The sequence below is a fragment of the Harpia harpyja genome, chromosome 19 (assembly GCF_026419915.1).
Source record: "Harpia harpyja isolate bHarHar1 chromosome 19, bHarHar1 primary haplotype, whole genome shotgun sequence".
NCBI classification, from domain to species: domain Eukaryota; kingdom Metazoa; phylum Chordata; class Aves; order Accipitriformes; family Accipitridae; genus Harpia; species Harpia harpyja.
The window spans coordinates 22954398-22969012 of record NC_068958.1 but is presented as its reverse complement, the minus strand read 5'-3'; the positions used below and the strand labels follow the sequence as shown (position 1 = coordinate 22969012).

At 51.1% G+C, this 14615-nt stretch overlaps 1 protein-coding gene across 1 annotated transcript; it reads right to left on the bottom strand.

The window, feature by feature from the left end:
• Positions 1–5600: 5600 nt before the first annotated feature.
• On the bottom strand, positions 5601–6683 carry G0S2 (G0/G1 switch 2). The gene is made up of 2 exons (XM_052815854.1): positions 6577–6683; positions 5601–6222 (listed from the first exon to the last, which is right to left on the bottom strand). Exon 2 carries the CDS (start codon positions 6192–6194, stop codon positions 5889–5891), a length of 306 nt encoding a protein of 101 aa, XP_052671814.1. The 5' UTR covers positions 6195–6222; positions 6577–6683; the 3' UTR covers positions 5601–5888.
• Between the last annotated feature and the right edge of the window lie 7932 nt (positions 6684–14615).

Below are 14615 nucleotides of genomic sequence, written 5' to 3'. Positions count from 1 at the left end.
GGATGGGGACACGCTGTGGGAGCTTCGTGAGCTCCTGGAGCTGCTCTGCTGGAGCATCTGCCTTTTCGGGGGGGGGGGTGTCTGTTTGCTGGGACAAGAGCCTCATCTGCAGTGCAGGGGCTGCACCATGCTCTGATTTACCTGGGCACAAGGCCATGGTTGTCCCTCTCAGGCCTCTCTACTATAACCAGCCAGAAAGAATTTTTTAAAGAAAGTTGTTTTTTTTTTTTCTCTATTGCAGCTTTAAAATAAAGATGATTTAATTTAGTGGCATACCCGGTAGGGCAGTGGAACTCTCTGGCATTGCTTCTGCTTTATAGATTATTTTTTTATTTTCTGCCTTTCTACTGCAGTCTCAACTTAACCTCTAATAAGAAGCACTCAACCCACACCTGGTCAGATAACACCAGTACGGTCACTCTGCCTTTTCCTGCCTTCCTTTGCTTTGAACTTGGGTCATGATTATGGGCAACCATTTCATTCCTTGGCTTGAAAAAAAATGAACTAATTAACCTTACCTCAGCTGTGATCTTGTCTGTGTTGCCGGCAGGGAGAAAGGCTCTTTTCAGCTATTGTTGTTTATTACTAGCGTTAGGATACTGCAGTAAAGCAATAACTGTCAACCTTTGTGCACCGTCTGCAAGTGTGTCAGGAAGGTAGCGTGCTCTTTGCTCTGCATCGGCACAGGGAGATGTGGGGCCAGAGGCAACCCGGTGGGCATAGAGGTGGGTACGGAGCCAAACCCTGCGCTTGCTTTGCTGGTGTGTTGTTTAATAAGAATTGCGAGTTTGTTTGGGATTTTTGCGTGAAACAAAGTAGCTGCTAATAAAGAACTGAAACACTGAATATTTTGGACCTAACTTAAATTTTTTATATGAGAAAATTTGTGTACGTGCCATTTAGGGTGTCCTGTGTGGAAATGAAGGGGGGGGGGGGTGTGCTGGTGTGGACCCTGGGAGGGCTGGGGGCTGTGGCGGCAGCAGGAGCCACTGGATCTGGCCGTGCTTCGCTGCCTGCCCATCGCCCTTCCAGGGCACTGCTGCTCCTCACTCCCGCTCCCAGCTTTTTCTGGGTTTGTTTTGCTGTATGCAACTCAAGAACTTGTTGCTAACATTTTCCTGGGGGTGGGGAGCGAGGGAAGGGAGAGGAGGGCAGGAAGAGGCAACTTCGAAGAAGTGTTTTCTGATCTCGGCTGGTCCTGGCCCCGCTGCTGCCAAACCTTGGCACCTTGGCAGAGGGGAGCCCGGTGGTGTGCCCGGCCCCGGCCCGGTGACAGGGAGACCTGGGGGGCAAGGAGGAGCAACCCGTTGCTTCTGAAACGGCTTCATCCAAATGATCCTGGATGTATGCTCCCGCTGCAGGTCTCTTCTGCATCGCTCGTCTGTTTGAAGCCGTGTTTTTCAAGGGGTGATGCTCGGCGTTGTGCTAACTGCTCTGCGCAGGGGAGGTTCTTCATTTAGTGCTGCCTGGAGCTCACTTGGAGGAAACGAATATGTGAAGAAAACTTGTTCTGACAACAAACAGGCAGAGCAGCAGAGGGGAGCTGCTGGAGAGCCCCCACCGTGCCCGCAGCCCAGCACTGCCTGGTGGGAACGCGTTCCAGGAGCAGGGCTGGGGCTTGGGCAGGTTTGTGCAGGCAGCTCAGGGACTCAAAAGCACTTGGCAGGAATTGGGATACCGCTTCTTTTTTTGTCTTTTGAGTGATAGTTGGCTTTTTATCAAATCTTTGTTAAATGCACAGGATTTTCCTTTTTTTTTTTTCTTTCCCTCTTGCTTGCTTTATCACGTAGACATTAAACCATTACCAGCTCTCCCAGTATACTTTACCACAAACCCAGATCTAATTCCTTTCTTTACAGATAGGGATATCACCATTATAAAGGGCTGCCCTCAGTTATACTCGCATTAGGCTGATGTGCACATCAACAGGATGCTATTGGGCCGTGACGTGTGTGTGTTTTGGCACGGCTGCGTGCCGCCTCGCCGTGGCTCCTGGACGCGGCCCGTGGGCAGTGCCGACGTCCTGCAAACGCCATCGCTGTCACAGCTGCACCGCTCCTGAAAAATGCGTGCTCGGGTCCCAAGGGAGACTCGAGATGATTGTAGGTCTGGGTTTGGTTTGACGTAATATTTATACTCACTGCCAGTTTAGAGAATATAGTGTGATGTTTAAGTCATTTCTAAGCACTAAATTAATTTTTTTTCCTGTGTGACCAAATTGGGAATTGCTGCCTTGATATTTGGTTGTTGGTACTGTGGCTGGTTTGAGTCTTGGCCGCTATCTGTGTTTCCAATGCCCTTGGTGTTGGGTGGCAGAGGCTGATATGCTTATCAGGGCCCCTAAATTTAGCCTGGCAGCTCTTGAAACATCCAGAGTCCAAACTGCAAATAGTGAGTGAGGACTCTCTAATGACATTCGGCTCATGCCCTTGAAACGATTGGCCTGTGAGGGAGGGCTGCTGGGTTTTAGGTGGCTTTCAACTCCGTATGATGAAAGCCTGGACAATGGTGCCTAGCTGAAATAAGATCTTTGAGGAGGTGTTGCAGGATGTGTACAGACAAATACCAGATCTCATGCCAGCTGTAATTTTCCTGAGAATTTAATGCACCAGGAAAACGTCACATTTACAGGTTAAAGTAAACTGGGTTCAGACAAGTCTTAAAAGGAAGAGAATAACAGAAATCAACTCCGTGTGATGCTTGGCAATCTAACTCACACTTTGGGCAATGTGTGGCCCTCCTCTAGAGCTTATCTCTAGGGACTTTGGTTTAACTCAGTCTTAAATGCTCCATATGCTTCTGTGCTGTAGCTTGTCTGAGGTATCCTTACTAGTACCGACTGTACATCTTATTCCATTTGGTTGCTCTCTGGTACAGCCCAGTACTTAAAATTTCTCTTTGCAATTCACAAGCGGGCTTTTGGAATGACTCCGCTGTGCTCCATTGCCGGTTGCGCGGATGCTGGTTGCATGGGGTTGTATCTGTGGCAGTTGTGTTGGCCAGGGCTTTCTGCGGTTTGTCTGGTGTTGAAATACAGACGTGAGGGGGCTCAGGAGATGGGGCTGTGAAACAGGCTGGTTTGGAGAGTCGTGCCATGGTTTAAAGACAGGGAAGTTTGCTGAAGCCTTTTAATCTACTGCATCTGGCAAGTCTGTCATTTGTCATAGTTAAAGTGATGTTAAATGGATTACTAAGCCTCCATGCACACTGAATTTATCATTGTGTGGTTTAAAGAAGACTTTATGTGGTCATTGTGGTAAAATCAGCCATTAATACATGTCTAATTCACCACTCCTGCAGAGAGCCGGTCTTGTCTAATATCAATGCAATCTGCTGTGGAAAAGGTAATGCGTAGACTTGACCTCTCAGGCTGACCTTTCGGGGTAATACGCGGGAGGTAACGACCTCTGAGCTTGCAGTGCGTCAGGAGGCAGGAGATTGTCTTCTGCAGGACACGATTTTACCAAGTTGGCTCCAGAACTGCCGGCGCAGCGCATGGTTTAGCTGTCTAATCTCGTTAGCTGACTTAGGAGGAGCTATTTTGATTGTTCCTCTTTGCTTTAAGCTCATAAACCCTGCGACTGGGTAACTGCGGAGAGGAGGTGTGGGCAGCAGGGTGCTGGCACGCTGCGAGGAGACCCCGTACGTGGTGTGAAGACAAACCTGAGGTCCAAACCCAGCAGTGGTGGAGGTCAGCCTGGATGCGCTCGCCTGGAGCTCCCCGGTCGCCTCTGGACTCACAAGCTGGGCTGCTTGAGACCAGCTCTGTCTCCTCGCTTTTCAAATTTTCCCTTTCCCATAGGGCAGGATGAGACACCTATGACTTGTGGAGAAGCGCTAATCTTGGGAATCGATGTGTGATTAACAGAGTTTGCAGCTGCTTTGGACAAAGACGTGATTCTCATCTTGGTTTAATCCATTTGTCAACTGTTTAGCTCTGCTTGCTGCAGCAGCAACACTTCTGAATGACAGTAATGTGCGGGAGTTCAGACCTGGCAATATTTTCATGCCTGATACAGCCGCAGACATTCAGGTCCCTGGTTTATCCATGCACCAAGCGTGTCACAGGGAATTCCAGGTCAGCCTTCCCTGTCCCTGAGGCCATGCTGCAAATGTATAACCTGTTTAAAGCTGGAATGGGGGGGTTGACAGACACTTGTCAGCTGATGGCTTTCTTCAGGCCTGAACTCTCCTTTCATGCTTGCCCATGAAATTTCCATTGGCATCAATGAGGCGTTGGATTGTTCAACCTTGCCAGAGACCAAAGGCTTGGTTATGGACTAAATGATTTCTCAAAGGCCATTTTTAATTGAACTCTGTTCTTTTCCCCATGAGGAAAAGGGACTTTACACTTGATTCAAAGCTTGAACAGAGTTTTTGTGCAGACTTGGTAGGATTCCTCCTCCACAATGTGCTGCTGTGGGTTTATTTTAACAGAAATAATTGTCAACCAAATGAATTGTTGGTTATGTATTCTGAAAATGTAAGTAAGGGTGAACTTTAGCTGCGTTCTTATATTTTCGGATTCTGATCTTAACTTGTGCAGCTCTGAGAGGAGCTATGCGTTCTGCGCTGGTGTCAGGCAGCACTTTTTCATTTTCCGTAATCTCCTGCTGTTTGTATCGTTTTGCTTTTAGTGAGGTAGTGGCATACTGCTGGTACATCTCCCAGTTTCTGTGCAAGATGTGTAGCCTGCTCCTACCTCTGCCCCGCTGGTCATGTCTTTGCCATTGAGCAGATAAAGAGGGATTTTCTGCCCCAGTCATGACTGGCAGGGACTATTTCCCTTCCCTCCCTCCTGTAGCGTGGTCAGGATCTTTCAGCTGTGGCTGTCTGGAGGGTTTATTTGACTACCATGACATAGTCCTGAATGCAGCAGATTCTTACTAAGCCCAGCGAAGATTTTTAAATAGGTGAAAGTCCTCTGATGAGTCTGGCAGTGCCCTGGGTACAGCCCTGAAGCTTGGATCCCTGGTTCCACAGCCTCCAGGCTGACTGTGCCATCGTGTTTCTCTATGCTTCAGTTTTTCCATCTGTGACGCCCCTATAATACTGGAAGCTAATGTTATTCTGCACAATTAGGTGTCTGTGGTGGGTTGGGAAGGATCCCAGGAAAGGTAGAAGATTTTTAATTTTTTTAGCTGGGCAGCAGCTGTAGCCTGTTAGAGCATTGCTAGGGGATGGACAGTTTTTTGTTTTTTTGTTTTTGTTTTTTTTTTTTAAAACAGTTCTGGGCACACGTGGCCATGGCAGAGACCTGAATCTGTGCCATTAAACCCAGATAACCCCATGAAGTACAACCCTACCTCCAACTCAGGGCATGTGTCTGTCATCCGTGTGAGACAAATGCCCCCTCCTCCCCCTGCCCCAGTGGGCCCATTTTGGAAGGGAGCAGCTGCTAGAGGTATGGAAAAGCCATCCCCCTCAGTCCCAGAGCAGCTTCACTCAGGGGGGCTTTATTGGGAGGGTGCAGCTACCACCCTCAACTGTTCCCTGGGTCGCCCCAGCTACCCCCGAGAGGAGCCAGAGGTGTGAGTGAAACCTATTTGCAAATCAGTAAGAGAAGGCTTTGAAAATAAATGCAGCTAAGAGAGCGTTGGTACCATATAAAATATTTATTGATTTTGCAAAATGTTGTAAAATGCATCTGTAATAAAAATAAGAAACCATGCTGTGCATCTTGCACATTTTTATACCAACAAAAGGTATTTTTTCCCACTGCTGCACAGCAGCAAATATAACCATTCACTTCTTTCAAGTCTTGCACTTGCGGTCTCCTCCTTCAGCCAACCCTTCTCTCTTCTTGCTGGAACCACCACCAGGTACAACAGGACAGCAGAGTCTCTTGTGCTCGGTTGCTCAGCAGGCACCTCTCCAGCGCAGGGCTCTTAGGAGGCGTGCTGTCTGGTCACCAGGGCCCTCTGCATCCCCGCCGCCTTCTTGCTCTTTTCCAAGATCAAATCCTCTTGTTTCTGGGCACGCGTTTGCTCTCGCGTCGGGGCAGGTTTCTGCTCCTCCTCCTCCTCTAGCCTCCCTTCGGAGGTGAAGGGACTGCACACCGTCTCCACCAGACCGATAACCACACCAAAGAAAGCCAGCACGCTGCCCAGCATGTACAGCTTGACCATCTTCCTGTTGGGCTTCTGGCTGAGCATTTCTTTGGCAAAGGGGATCAGCTCATGCATGGTTTCCATTTTTTTTTTTTTTCAGCAGATGTCAGTTCTAGAAGAGAAGAGAGAGGGGCATTAGTTAAATCCAGCTGCTTTCTCCCGTACTGGTCAGAGCCCTCCAGGCAGTCCAAGCTCTCCGCAGGCACCCCCCCCCCCCGCCCCCCCGCCCTCCTTTAAGTAGGGATTTTTGATTTTTTGCTAGTTGCTCACTGCAGGGAAACGCATCCACCCCCCGCCCCGCCGTCCGGGCAGCTGTGGGAAGGAGCTGCCCGGCAGACCAGACCCTTCGCAGCCAGAACCGGGGGGGGGAGACAATCCACCGCCCCCCCACCTCGGCACACCCCCGCGTTTTGCACAGCATCCCCTTGCACCCCCCCCCCCCCCGCTCCCCATCGCACCCCCTTACCCAGAGGCGGCGGCTGCTGCGGGGCAGGGGAGGGGGCGGTGAGCGCTGCGGGCTGCCTCGGCTCGGCTCGGCTCGGCTCGGCTCGGCAGCTGCTGCCCGCCGCCCCCGCCGCCGCCGCCTTATATCGCCGGCGGGGCGGGCGGGGCCGGGCGGGGCGGGCAGGGTGCCCCGAACACGCCGCCAGCACGGGCCGCCCCCCCCCCAGAAACCCCCCCCCGCCGCCTTGGCAGGGCTTGCCCTTAATCCGGCCAGGCTGGGGAAAAAAAAAAAACAAAACCCACCCTATTTTTTTTTTCTTTTACAAAACTTGTTAGTGTCGTGTCCCCCCCAAAAAAACCCCAACCAACCAACCCCCAAATACCTCCAAATCTGATTTCAGAGCCAGAGATCTTATGTACGACTCGCAATGCAGCTCCGTGGCTGCTTCTGTAAGAAATGTTTAATGTATTAGCGGGGGCTTTACTGAGCTAGTGCTGGGGAGTGAGGGAGACGGTCTGTGTCCGCAGCTTGGAAAACATTCCGGTGTTTGGAGCTAGTGCCTGGATTTGGGCAAAGTCCAACTCAGGAAAACATGTGTTTGCCTTGCTGCCCTTTCTTGTAGTGAAGTGGGTAAATAACGCCTCAGCGAAGCATAACAAAGGCATTACCCAGGACAAGGTGTGAAGACGTTTCTTAACGGTTTCTATAGGTGGCTCCTGGCAAGGGCAACCGTTAGAAAGCAGATAGATGCACCGTGTGACAGCACCTTGGTTTCTTGGAAGTAAGAGAATAACTGGAAATTCCAAAGTTAGTGAAAGTTACAGGCAACTTGTTAAGACCGTGGTTTTCACTTTTCCTGCACTTGATGCTGAAACTCTGTAATACCCCATTGTAAGTGTCACACTCCTTGTGATTCACCTAAAGGACAGCATATTTCCTTTTTGGGGAAAAACAGAAGGCAGCAGTCACATTTCTTCCCTGGCTTGCTGCCTCTTAGCATTGCATCAATAACATACAGCAGATTACATCATCTGCTCTCACAGGTGGCTCCATCAGTGCACATATACTGCTCTGGCTGGAAGAACCATACGCATTTCAGCGGCTGCTGACCTCAGAAAGGTTGCTAAAGCCGCAAGAAGTTGTTTGGATTTACGACTTCTGATTTTGCAGAGCAGATGATGGCATCTGGACAGATTTCTCATCTGATCTGTATTAGCTGAGATGGTGGGAATTGCTCTGCCAGGGCAGTATATAGAAATTACCATACAGTGTGAGCTGATGCGATAGCAGCACTTTTAAGGAGCGGTTGGTATATGTGGAAAGAGGTGAAGCTCAGAGGGAGCCTTTGCAAAAGGTGCTGTAAAGGAGCTGCTGCCCGGTGGCTCCCCAGGCTGAATCTCCTGCAGCCCGAAGGGTGGGCAGGCAGCCCCCAAAGCAAGCTGGAGCTGAAGGGGGCTTGTCCTCAAGCCAGGGAGGGAAAAAGGGGGCTTCTCTTACTCCCTTCCCCCAGCGCATGGGAAGGAGGGATGGTTGCACAGGGGGGTTTGAGGCCCCTGAGCTGGGTTTTATCTCAGCTTGCCCAGGAGAAACTTCTCTGTGATGTGAATAAGTTGTGATGTGAATGACTGGTGCCGTGTTTCCCCTTCCTGCCCCTGCAGCGTCACTGGTGCCACAGCCAGCGTCTCTGCGTGCGTGGCGCAGCCGAGGCCGAGCACCGGTTTCGTCCCCGAGGGTGGGGAAGGGGCAGAAGAGAGCTCTGAGAAATGCGGGAACTGCTGGAGCGTGTGTTAGTTAGCTGGGTCCCTTTTTTCTTTTGTTGGAGAATTGAAATGTTTTCCCTTCTGATAAACTGCCCTGCGAGGTGATACTGCCCAAATTCTGCCCTAACATCACTGAACTGACTCAAAAGGGTTGGACTAGATGATCTTTAAGGTCCCTTCCAACCCAAACCATTCTCTGATTCTGTAATTCCAAACTTTGGATAGCAATCCTTTGGGTGAGGACCATGCAGTCCTCCTCCTCTTCATCCCCTCTTCTCCTGCCCTCCCCGGGCTGCAGGCATTAATGCTCCGCACGCTGCTCCGCTCCCTGACTGTGGGAGCGTGGGCGCTGACCAGCCCACCTCGCAAAGGGACGTGGTGCTTGAATTTGTTGGGTTTTGGGTTTTTTTTTTTTTTTTCCCCTTCCTTGCTGAGCTCTGCCGTGGGCATGTGTGGAGCAGTGAGTCACCCCTCGCTCCTCACATCCCGCACGTCGTCTTGGGGAGGCTGGAGGCTTTCCCCGCCACCGCCCCTCCTGCCCCCCGCAGCACCCGCGCCAGGCAGGAGAGCATTGCACAGCAAGCAGAGCACGCCAAGGAAACTGCCGGTGAAAACTTGGGTTTTTTTCTGCAAGTTTTGAATGTGCTTAGGAAATTGTATTGCGAGACCAGCTGTAAAAGTTGCTAAAGACTTGTCTATCCCTCCTCAGTGTCTGGGGTTTTTTCTTTAAATAAAAGGTCCTTATCTTCTCTGCCAACTTGGCAGCAAAGGTTGCAGCTGATTCCTGCATTTAAGCTATGTTTTTTCTCTTCCGCAACACTTTGAAAAATGACCATTGCAGAAAAGATAGCTGGAGGAGACAGCAATTAGACAGGGAAAGTTCAAGGTCACCATACCTCCAGCCAGGGCTTGCTGCACGGTGAGGTTACCAGCTCTTTGCGGTGTAATATGTACTCTCTCCTTCCAGCCCTGGAGAGCGATGAGCGGTGTAAGCTGTTCTGGCCCTGCACAAACACCAGAAAGCAGCATGTCTGTGCAGTACGCAATCCCAGAAACAAAGGTCAGTGTGAAGTGTTGGAATCATAACATTTTGCCTAAAAAAAAGGGTTTTTTTGAGGCAGGATTTTCTTTGCCTCCTGAACCTTGTATTTGAAAGTCTATTTTCCAACCTGAGGGCTAGGAAGGGTACTTTTTAGTTATTAAATATAGATGGAGATGTCCATGCAATCCCAAAGTACTAAGAGCTGGAGCTGTGGGGAGAGCACAGAGCTCAGGATAATTCTGAGGGTTAACCAAGCAGCTGATAATCATCTGTGGCAAATGCCTCTTATAGCAGCACTGAGATTGTGTTGATTTAATTAAATAATATTTAATTCAATTTTGTTTCAAATTTGAGTAACAAAGTCTGTGCAAGTTCGTTGTGTGGACATTTAAATTAGATTAAGAGTGGATAAAAGGATTAATGACTAACACTAAATTAGACTAATTTTAGCTGTTCCTAATCTTATTTAGGAGAGTCTACACAAGGAGGTTGTCAGGTTTAATTGCAACTTTGATTAAACCAGGCTTTATAGCTGGGAGAACTGCATGAGTTTAACGTCATCTGAAGAAGAGCTCTGCCTGAAAATGCAAAGCAGTGTAAGCACCTGAGGCTTAACCTAAATATTGCCGGCCGGGGGAAGGCCGAGACGTGTGAGCGCTCAGAGCGGCTCAGGGCTCCGTACGAGCTTGGCCGGCGCCCAGTGCGCGGCGCCGGAGCCACCGGCTCAGGTAAAGCTGCTTTGAAATTGCTTTGGAGGGTGCAGGCGAAGCCATGCTGCAACCACTGCTGCTGTGGGGCAGCTCTGCCCGCGGGAGCCCAGATTTAACTCTCCTGCTGGTGTGGCTCGTTTTACACGAGGATAACCTTGGTGATGCTCTTGGGAACGGGAGCACCGGGAGCGAGAGCTCTGCCCTTGCTGTGGGTGGACGTGCTTGAGGAGAGGAGCGGTGAGAATTTCCAGCTTTGCAGAAGGGCTGGAGAGGGGTCGGCTCCGGTTTCAGCCGTGTCCCTTGGCCGACGCGCAGCTCCGTGCTGGCAGTGCGGCCACAGGCAGCTGCCTGTCGCGGGCAGGGGCACGGCAGGCGCTGGGCACGCTGCGGGTGCGTGCTGGTGGCTCACGGGGGGAGAGCTGCTGCGAGAGGGGCTGGAAGGGAAACGACCGTGGCGTAAGGACCAGCCCCTGCTGCCAGAGCGTCCCCATATGAAGCTCCAAGAAATCTTCAGGACAGTTGGTCTGCTTGGGCACAAGTGTGCTGTAAGGCGTTGTCCCCCCAAAACGCTTGAGTAAAATAGGGATATAAAAAGAAAAGGAAACCCCAAAGCCCAGCAAGCCATATTAAGGGCCTGTCCCTATTAAAAATGAGTAAAATGATAAAACTTTGGTTTCATCACCCTGGCAGTTTCTGCTGTACAGTTCTGCTGTGTGCCTGCTCAGTGTGGGCGCAGAAGAACCTTCCCACGGGCTGTGATGGGCAGAGAGTGAAGACAGGTAAACGTGGAGCGTGAGACGGCCACGTGGCTCAGCCGTGGTGACCTGGCCAGTTTGTGGCTGTGCTCTGCCGTGGTGTCTCGAGGAGTGATTGCTGCCTCCTGGAGCAGAGGAGGTCGCAGAAGAACAGCCACAGGGACTTTGGTGCTTAGCACCTAATATGGCCCCTGTTTCACACAGTTTTGCACCCGGGTGCTCTTCCAGCCGACCTGCTCACCAAGTTCTCCTGTCTGAACCCAAAATCTGAATCCAAATTTTTTTTTTTTCATTTAATATTATTTACCTTGGAGGAAGACATTCAAACATAGTTAACACAATGCTGTTGTGCAAGAATTGTGAGTCTGGGGGCCCATCCTGACCTAGCTGGGAGGCCAGCCCCACGCCGAGCGGCACCTTGGCCTCGACGATCACTGGAGATCCCTTCCCACCAGCCTGGGCCGTGGCTCTGGGGCTCTGGGTTTTGTGGAGTCGTGGAGGGGAACTTGATACAAAATACCAAGGTGACCTCTGCCTCTTGGTGACATTTCCCAAAATGTGGCATAGCATCATTTTGGTGGGTCTCAGCAGGAGCAGTGCTGAGGTGAAAAGATATGTTGCCTCATCTTCCACACGTCCGTGCACGGACAAGGGTCGGGCACTGCCGGACTTTGTCCGCGACAAGTGCGAGCTCTGCGGTGCGGCCGGGACGCAGGGCTGTGCTCACCTGCTCCAGCCAGACATGCCACCTGGGGAGGGGAGCAAAGATGGAGCAAACCACTTGTATTTTACCTTGGTAGGATCACAACCCATGCAGAGTGAGTCCCTTGTTTCAATTCCAGCAGATGGGGGGAGGAACGAGCTGGCAACCAGGAGCAGAAAAGAGTGTGACCTCCATTTCAGTCCCTACTTGCAGTGTCAAGGAGGATACGTGGCTTAAAGGGGGCTCCTAAATACCCCTTTAGTTTAAAATTTCTGCCATTGATGGTTGCAGGCGGAGGCAGGGTTGCTGTGCTGAGGGTCTCACTGGCCAGCAGCAGCAGGAGTGCAGAGATATCCCCCCCCCTGCTCCATCACCATAGCCTGGAAAAGCTGAAATCCTCCAGCCGGACACTTTCATAATGGAATATTTTCTCCTTTAGAAAATGGGGACGTGACAAAAATAAAGATGTTCCCCTGCAAGTATAATTTTATCAAACCTCCCGGCGGAAAGCAGGCAGGCTTCCCAGCCTGCTGACCCTGCCGGCTTTGCTGCCCATATCGGTGTGTGCCTGGCGAGGGCTGTGCCGCGGGAGGTGGGCAGCCACAGACCGTCCGGCTCTGCGTGGGGTCCTGTGCCAACCCTGTGTGCATCTGGGCACGCAAAACTCTGCTGGATGTGGAAAGGAGCTGGTGGGGGAAAAAAGGAAAATCTGACTTGAGGGCAAATATGGACTGACAGCCTTTGCTTCAGCTTTAATCTACAGCTGGTGCATCGCTCCTGAAGGAGAGCTAGTCCCACCTTTACTGGGATTTGGGGCAATTGCTGTGCACGGATCAGCTGCCCTCTGGCATTTGGCCGGTTGCGGCCAGTACGGAGCAGGTCCCACGCTGCTGTGCCAGCGAGGGCTGGCCACCTCCAAGGCAGCACGCAGCCGTGTCCCGGGCCTGCCTGCAGCCAGCACCGGGCACGTGCCGTAGTGGGACCACAACGGGAGGCAGCAGCCTGGGTGGGCTGAGTCGGGGGGGCACTGCCCTCCGGAGCCAGCTCCCGAGGTAACTTGATTTGAAACCTAAACTAGGTCAGCTGGTTTGGGGTTCGAAGTTTTATTTGCTTTCAGAGCAGGTGTAGGGTTTTCAGGATGTGAATTGGAATTTCGTTAGAAATTCCTGAAATGCTTTTAAAAGAAAACATGATAATTAGCAGAGACGGTGTTTTAAATCATCTGCATGTGCTGGAATGAGGAGGTGGTTTGCTGGTCAGGTTTTAATTAAAATGGGAAATGAAAAGATTAGGTGGAGGAAACATCGTTTTATTACTGAAATCAGCAGAGAGAGTTGTCAAAAAGTTACAACATGGGACAGCATTTCTTACCCCTGACAAAACCTTCCCAAGTTTCCTTCCTCTTCCCGTGCGGGTTCAGTGCTTCCAGCTCCAGGTCTTGTACCTCCTTCCAGGTTTTTGCCATGAACGTTTGCATGCAGCTGACAAGACGCATGCAGGCTGTACCTGGCCTAACGATGGAGAGGGTTTGGGGTTTCATCCCAGCTCCGGGAAGGCAGGGGCTGGAGGGGACTGGGACTCTGGAGTCTGCCCTCCCCCGTGCCAAGATCCTGCTTGGCATCACTAAGCAAATCACCCCTCTGCCTTATTTTTCTATGTGTAATAGCAGCTGCCCATGCAGCAAATGTACTTTCAGGAACTGTGTTTCAGGTACTTATTAATCCTTCAATGAAAAATGCAACAGCAGCATTAAGTATTCTTTAATTTTGATATGCTCAAGCTATAAAATTATACTCAGTGGAGGTTTTGCATTTCAAGAGATTAAGTGTTCTTTCATGCAGTGCTCTGTCCCTGATTTCCAGTTACCTTTGTGTTCCTCTGAACTCCAGAGAGAGGAGTTAAAAACTCGTCGAACACGATTGTTCCAGACTGGTCAGTGCTGACTAACTGGTGTCACACTTCAACAACTGAATCAAAAGCTACTGAACTCGGATGGTGTCCTTGGAAAAGCTCCCGAAGGAGTAAAGTACTCGTGTGCCTTTAATCTGAACAGAAAGCAAATGTCAGATCAGGGGAAGTAAAACAAAGCTACTCATGCAGGAGTCACATCCTTTCCCACTCTGGCTGCCACCGCCCGAGCGCATTCGTTACTGAGTTCACGCTGGGTGCAGCACCCGGCGAGCTGCCCAAGGACGAGGAACCCACGGTTCCTCCCTCCGCTGCAGCTCGTCCCGCTCCGTCACTGACGTCGGAGCCTAGAAAGAGTGCGGGGAATCTGACTGCACGTGGCAGCGGGGCTCTGGCTGCCTGCCCGGCTAAGGACCCTAATTATAAAAGCAGAGGCTTGGCAGGTATTAGCCATTGCAGAATGTGAGCTTGTGACACTGAGTGACACATGTGTCCCCAGCTGGCAGGGCAGTTCTGCATCCTCCCTCATTTTTAGGGGGAGATTAGCTTTTAAACACCTGGCTGTGATGCATTTCTGTTCTCAATGCTATGACTTCTTTCCACCTGAAACTTAAAGCCAGCCCAGCAGCATCTTTCTTGGTCGCTGCCAGTGTGGAAGGGACACGGTCCTCTCGAGTGTGTCCCCTTCAGCCTACTGCTGGCACTAAGATCTTCTGATGCCAGCCCATTGCCATGGGTACCGGATCGCATGATGTGGAGCTTTTCTGCCTCTGACGAGCACCTCCGGGATAGGCTGGAGAAGCTGCTTAGCAGATCTCACACATGCACCGCGGAGCAGGAGCTCAAATTATCCTGCCCACATGGACATCAGTGGGTGCAAGGAAGCAGCAGCTCCGTGACGGTGCAGTGGGGAGTGGGAGCTCCTCAGGAGCTGGTCGTGCATCTTGTCCTGGAGAAGATGCTTCCAGCAGAATAGTGTCCCCTAACGCCTTGTTGGGACAGGGTATTTCCCGTGACTCAGAGCACAATTTCCTGTAGGAGCTAGTTTTATTTGTTTTCCAGGGAATGTCTTACCCAGCCCTCTGAGGCTTGTGGGCTCTGACGCAGCTCGGCACAGGTTGGTACAGCTGTAGGCTAAACTGAAAAGGCACTGCAAGTCCTGAGAGCATCTTTCTTGTCCCT